The sequence below is a fragment of the Saccostrea echinata genome, unplaced genomic scaffold (genome assembly GCF_033153115.1).
Source record: "Saccostrea echinata isolate AGI-Se365-2 ecotype Australia unplaced genomic scaffold, CSIRO_AGI_Sech_v1 ptg000029l, whole genome shotgun sequence".
NCBI classification, from domain to species: domain Eukaryota; kingdom Metazoa; phylum Mollusca; class Bivalvia; order Ostreida; family Ostreidae; genus Saccostrea; species Saccostrea echinata.
This window is the reverse complement of record NW_026889778.1, coordinates 22,482,826-22,489,632: the sequence shown is the minus strand read 5'-3', so window position 1 is coordinate 22,489,632 and position 6,807 is coordinate 22,482,826. Positions and strand designations below refer to the sequence as shown.

The 6,807-nt window shown below is 30.0% G+C and overlaps 1 protein-coding gene across 1 annotated transcript; it reads right to left on the bottom strand.

Annotated features, from left to right (window-relative positions):
• Positions 1 to 2,212: 2,212 nt before the first annotated feature.
• Positions 2,213 to 6,374, bottom strand: LOC133195711 (multiple epidermal growth factor-like domains protein 10). Its single transcript, XM_061331639.1, has 8 exons — positions 6,344 to 6,374; positions 5,341 to 5,481; positions 4,356 to 4,493; positions 4,039 to 4,176; positions 3,678 to 3,815; positions 3,486 to 3,572; positions 2,564 to 2,687; positions 2,213 to 2,396 (listed from the first exon to the last, which is right to left on the bottom strand). The coding sequence occupies exons 2-8, from the start codon at positions 5,465 to 5,467 to the stop codon at positions 2,216 to 2,218; spliced, it is 933 nt and encodes a 310-aa protein (XP_061187623.1). The 5' UTR covers positions 5,468 to 5,481; positions 6,344 to 6,374; the 3' UTR covers positions 2,213 to 2,215.
• Between the last annotated feature and the right edge of the window lie 433 nt (positions 6,375 to 6,807).

The following is a 6,807-nucleotide window of genomic DNA, read 5'->3' as shown; positions in this document are numbered from 1 at the left end:
TTCTGTTGGAGTCTGTATTCGTTATAGCCCCATCAGAGTGATACCATGTGAGTGACTTGTCAGCCAGTGTCTTTCTTTTTCCAATGTTTTATTCACAGAGGGTATAAAAGTAAAGCGTGTAATTCTTTCTTTTCAACGGTTTTCTTTTTCAAATTGTTTTTGCTCTTAATAAAGCAAAAAAAGTCATATGGAGATATTCAGAAAAATTCAAATTTATCATTTTATTACCGGTTAAATTATTAGCTAATGATAAAGGAAACCTTACTCTACAATACTTTTGTTAAGTTGGTAAGTTAAAATTAATTTTAAGAAATTGATGACAGATGTCTTTTGATTGTATTAAGGAGGATTAGATATTCCTAAGTAAACCTTTGTATCTCTTTTGTAGCCATGTTTGATTTGAGAGGCTATGATTTGCAAAACAAATGGCCTTTGTAAGCTATCAATTTAACAAGTATAAAATCTGATCTAAAGTATGAATCTGCGAATAATTACGAACGAGCTAAAATTTAAATTTTTCAACAGAAAGTCCTTTGAGACTTGTATTCAAGTAATATATACATGAATAATCATATAAGTTTGATCATATAATCATTGATTATATATATATATATATATTCCCTAACTGACTAATTGAAATCCTTACTACACGTTACCGAAAATAATGTCAGATGTAGGTCAACAAGTACAATGTATACCCAAAGCCATTTTATTTCTCAAATTCGAAAAAAACAGCGTTTGATTTAGCAATCATCAAATCATAGAAATAAAACGGTTATCGAAAATTGTTGGTGAAATTAAGAGAGAGAGAGAGAGAGAGAGAGAGAGAAAGAGAGAAAGAGAGTCATGACGAAGTGGGGAATTCCAATCATAAACAAGTTGCTCTTTAAAAAGATAAATAAACAGCTAAAACACTAAATTGATATTGTATTGAAAACAATTGACAAATACAACTGCCTGAAGTTGTTTGAATGTCTTTGCTATATGATTTCGTAGTATGAAATTTCCAATTGTGAATTTATTTAAATAAAAGGATAGTGAATTTAATACAAAAATTAGGAGGAAAAAAGTATATCTTTTTTAACTGTCCAAACGGGAGAAGTATTTTAACAATTATTGATTTTGGCATGGTTTCCTTTTATTACTAATATTTCACGATATCAAGTTTCTCTCTCCATTTTTAAGCTAAAAGTCTTATGAATATCTCATTTATTTCCTCCAACAGTTTTAAAACTATTCAGAATAATAAATATTTTTTTTAGTTTGAAATTCATATGAATTTAAAATTATAAGAACATAGGTTATGTACATTTTTACAAAAGCCTTTGAGATTTCTAAGCCTTTCATTTTCAATTAAAGAATATATCAAGCATTGAACTGCAAATTGACATAAACTTTTCATTGACCGTGAACAAGTATCGGTTTTACCATACTTAAACTTTAACAGCTTAAAATCCACCTCCTTGTACTGGCAATGACCATAAAAAAGATATTAATAAGCATAAACGTGTCGGAAAATAAAAACATTTGATTTATGTTGTCATAAACCACTGAAGAGTATATTTCCTTTCATAAAATCATTCATAGTCATGCTCTTATTTATAATTTCGCTTCCTTGTCCAAACAATAAAATTAAAGTATGATATGAAGCTCATGTATATGAGTTTAAATTGTAAGTTTGTTTTAAATTCACAATACACAATTGATCTGTTTAAATTTTGTGATTTCCCATGACTAAAAGGGACCTAAGGAACAAAATAACATAGGAAAAATTGAATGCTTAACTTAATAGATACATAAAACTTTCTGCAATAATTAACACCGATAGATATATACATATAAGTGTAGGAAATACAATGTACAAAATGTTTTCATTTGTCAATCACTATATTTCTGATACTCTTCGTAATGTATATAACATGTAACAGGTTTTCACATGTATCAACAATTATCAACAAGGCAGTTAAAAGTTACAGCTTTAATTCTCAGATATATGGTAATAATAAAAATTATTTTGAAAACAATCAACAGACTATTTAGTAGAATAATTTGCAGTAATACTAACGTTGCAAGGTTATGTTTCACAAAGATGCTTATTCCCTATTGTATGTTTACTTCAATTGTTCTATGCAAAAGATGTAAAAATCGTACATGCTCCACCTTAAGTTAGTAATTTTAAGTACTCTGACAATGTGGTCAATTTGTACGACATTCTTTATTTTAAGGCATCGTAATGAGTTTCGTGGGATGGAACTCCCAAAGACTCATACTGTACATTCTGTTGGTCTATCGCCATTCCTTCTAAAGGTTGATTGTTCTTTCTGTGTCCATCTCTTATGTTTACATACATCGGTGATGGTTTGCTATAAACCTCATCCTTCCGTTTTCTATGAAATCTTAATTTGAAAAAAAAAATGTTTAACTTCATCAAGAAATATTTCAAACATATTTATATAGCATATTCTGAATAGAAACATCTGTCTGATTAAAATATATTTATAAATGGTCAACAAAAGAATTCTTCTTAGAATGATTTGTCACAATGTTTTATCAAGAGCTTTACCTTATAATGCACATTGCCACAAGAATAATATTCGCCAACAAGGAAAATATCAGTACAGTCCCCAAAGCATATACGATAACATTGTTATCACCTTCCGTAGTAGGTTTACATGTATTTACCTCATCTGATGAAATAAAACACTCTTATCATTACTTCTTTTTATCTTTTGTATAATCTGGAAGAATACTTCAATTAAAATATAAAACTTTTATTTATTCTTTTTTTTTCATTTTGCAAGCAATGCATGTACCGCATTTAAAACAGTGAATGATTTTACTTGTAAGTAACGAAACAAAATGTCATGGGTGATCTAAAAAAAACCCTCAAACAAACAAGAGATTTATCAACATTCATTAACACCAATATCAACGTCCTACAGACAATGTAGGTACGTTTTATCCTTTTGCTCCTTCCACATTACATACCACATGAAAGCTATTCATGTTAGGCTTAATTTCATAGCGCTATTTGTCACCATATCAATATGCACACATCACTTTGTGGATTAGGTTTGTCTTGCATGAGCTTTCTGTGTATCACGGTTATAAGAATATAATAATATGGTCCTAAAAAGAATTTCATACATTTTTGTCCGAAGACATAAATAATATCGGGACAAAAATCCACTGATCAGTAATATGCAATTATCTCTCTGTTAAGGAGTTTGGGGTATTTTTTTTTCAATATATAATTTGCCCCTGTGAATGATAAACAATGTCATGTTTTACAAAGGAAGCCTCTATAAGCCTCCTAATCTTATAGAAAACTGATTAAAAAAAACAAATGAATAAAATTTAAAAAAAATTTAGAAAGATAAAAACAAAAGAATAAAGACCCTCTCTCACACACAGTACAATCACTATCAATCACAATCACAATCAGTACATTGGATATTGAAATGTATCAGCATAACTTGTACAACCTGATATACTTTTCTGTTCAGATTTAGAACCACAAGAGATACTGCAACGTTCAGAACAATCTTTTCCGTAAAATCCAAACGGACACTCTGCAATAATACAAGACAATGCATAAACTTAACATTTGTGAAAAACTTTACAAAACAATTAGGAAATTCAAAAAATATAATTGTGTAGCATTTCAAAAACTTAACCTTTGTCACATTTCACTCCCATTGATCCATCAGCACAACTTCCATTACAATATCCGGTCACGTGATGACAATCTTTCATGTCTTTACAATTTCCACAAGATGAGTTACATTGGTATCCATATGTTCCATCGGGACATTCTTCATTAGTCAGTGAATTTAGACAAAAATAGTGAATTTAATCCATTATTTTTGAACTCACCTCCCCCATTTTGCCCTTCCAACAATGTGGAGAGACTAGCGAAATTGTTTACATTATTTGACATATGTTTCAACGACTTGCTTAAAACCATTGACACTCATTTTATATATTTCAATATCATTCATTTAGCTTACGATTTAAAAATGCAGTTAAAATACTTACGTAATATGCATTTTTCTCCAAAATACCCATTCTCACAGCCATTCAAACAAAACCCAGAGGACTTGTCACAACTCTGGCCTCCTCTGCACTTGCCACATTTGCCCATACAATTCAAACCAAAGGTGCCATCAAGACAAACTAAGTTTTTATAAAGAAAATCTAAATATAAATACAGATGTGATACGAAGTTTTAAGCAATGTTTAAACATTTAATGGCAATGATATTGTGTACATGGATAACTGACAAGAGTCATTCAGATTGTTTTCAAACATTAAACGCATTATTAGGAATTATTCTGGAAATGAATATTTCTTACCTTTGTCACATTTATCTCCCTTCGATCCATCTTCACAACCTCCTTTACAATATCCGGTCACGTGATCACAAAACTCCCTATCTCTACAGTTTCCACAGTGTGATTTACACTGAGTTCCATATGTTCCATTGTTACATTCTGATTTGTAAATAAAATCGAAAATTGACACTTAAGGATGACATATACTTCGACGGGAAAAACTCAACTGAATGTAATGAAAAAGGTGAAGATAGTCTTTAAAAAAAGGAATTTTTAGCATGACATTTAGAGAAAAAAGAATTGATGAAAAAAAGGAAACAAATATTAGTCCGAATTTCCTCTGCACTACCATAAATCTATAATTGTTTTTGCATACTTGTGCCAATTTCAAAAATATTAAAATTTGAAATTAATATTCATTTATTACATTGGACCGAAAATTTAGTTCCTGTAGAAAAATTTTTAATTGAAGACGTTGAACTTTAAAGAAGTTTGTTTCTGTCAAGTTTAACCCTGGGTTGTGAAACAAAGTAATTTACCGACTTCTTCACATAACCCAACGTCCATCAAAGAAAGTGAAAGGAGGTTATATATTCATTTCTGTTCGCAAGTCTGTTTCTCTTCTACATGTTTGTTTATCAGCAAAATAACATAATTTGCGCATTGATTTCAATAAACTATAACGTGAATGTACTTAAGAATTCAATTGGGAATTAAATTCTGTAAAAGCAGTGTCCTATAAACTGAATGGAGAATATGTACCTCAGGATAGGTAGAAAAAGAGATTTTTATAAATTTTTGTAAAGAGGGATGAAAATGCCGAATATTTTAGATTCATAAGCAATGACCCATACAGCAACATAATACTGGAACGGTGGGAGATAAATAAAGTTTAAAAATTAAATTTGCACTTGCTTTGAAATAATCTAAAATTTTTAACATAAAAAAAGTCAAATTTGCCGTGTACACGAATCAAACATAATCATAACATTGAAATCTTGCATACTCTGATTGCAATCTTCTCCTTGCCAACCATCTGAACACATTCCGCTCAAACATTTCCCATTCAAAATATCACATGATTTTCCAACACAGTTTTCTGAGCAATTCCTGGTGCAATTCTTACCGAACATTCCATTGTCACATCCTAGAGCAAAACGAATTAAGTTTTAAAGTAGAACAGTTACAAATTTTATCAATATTATTTTGCCTCGAAGAAAGAATCCAATATTGTTGGAGATGCACTCACTCGTATTGTGCTATTTTGTAAATTATCATCAACAACAATATTGATGGCATGTAGATTGTTCGATTTTAGCACACCTTCACACATTTTAACTATGCTAAAAGATTTTCTGTTTAAAAATCTCTGACAAAATAGTCCTAGATGAATATTTGATAATTTTATTACATGTATCTGTGACAAACTTAAAAATGAAGGGGGTGGGGTGGGGGGTGGGGGTATTAATTTGAATCTGCTTTTCTTATAAACATAGAATTTCTGCTTTAAATCCTAAAACAGTTTTTTTCTATTATGCTCTATATACTCAAGGGTTTTTATATTTCATTTCATTGATTCCCTAAAAAAAGATATGCAATCTTTATTTTCTGACCAAGTAAGCCATGTGCTGTTAAATAGTAATATAAACAACAGTTTGTAACTGGTGTTCATCACAATTATTTCCTTTGGATTGTTTTTTTTCAAAACGTACACAATAAGTCAAATTAATAGATCACAAATCAAACCTAATAAAATTGTTAGCTGGTAAAAAATTTTACACATTAAAACTTCAATGCTTATTACTATATACTCTTTAGATGCTTTGAATTATTAAATGTGTACATACAAATAAAAAAGCTTGAATAGGGCATAATGACCTGATTTTAAGGCATTAACTGCAGGATACGTTACAAAATCGTTCAGTGTTCTTCTACAATGATTATGAAATATAGGTATGTAATGGTTTGCATCAAACTAATAAAAAAATCAATAATAAAAACACCTTTACCTGTTATAATGATGTCACAAATGAAGAAAGGATATTTTCTACGTGAGCTTAATTGTAATTTGATAAAACGCCCTTGATCCATGCACTTTATTTTGACGATATTAGATTTGTTGTATAAAGTGTCCACGTATTCTGATTCGCATAGAGATCCAGCCTCCACAAAACTTGAATTACGTTCGTAAATTGATAGTTGTATATAGTAGGAATACTTATAGGGATAGTAGAGATACTTTGAATCTGTAAAAAGAAATCAATGAGTTCATTCTAGTAAACATTACACAGTCCCTCTACAGCGTTGCCACACTATATTTCTTAAGTATTTCATTTAGTCATTTATTAGGATAAACGTTTTGGGCAAATACAAAGGTTGTCTCAGGAAAGCGAACTTTTTAAATATCCCGTAACCGACCAGATTTTTTTTTATTTATTAAACATTGTTGGGATATTACAATGTCGTTATTTTG

Bases quoted from the DNA above. Each gene is read 5' to 3' on its own strand.
- LOC133195711 (XM_061331639.1), bottom strand. From the start codon at position 5,467: ATGTTCGGTAAGAATTGCACCAGGAATTGCTCAGAAAACTGTGTTGGA. The intron at 4,177-4,355 runs GTAAGAAATATT...ATAAAAACTTAG, and splicing joins GGGAGATAAATGTGACAAAG to TTTGTCTTGATGGCACCTTT. The intron at 2,688-3,485 runs GTTGTACAAGTT...TTATTTCATCAG, and splicing joins TGAACAGAAAAGTATATCAG to ATGAGGTAAATACATGTAAA.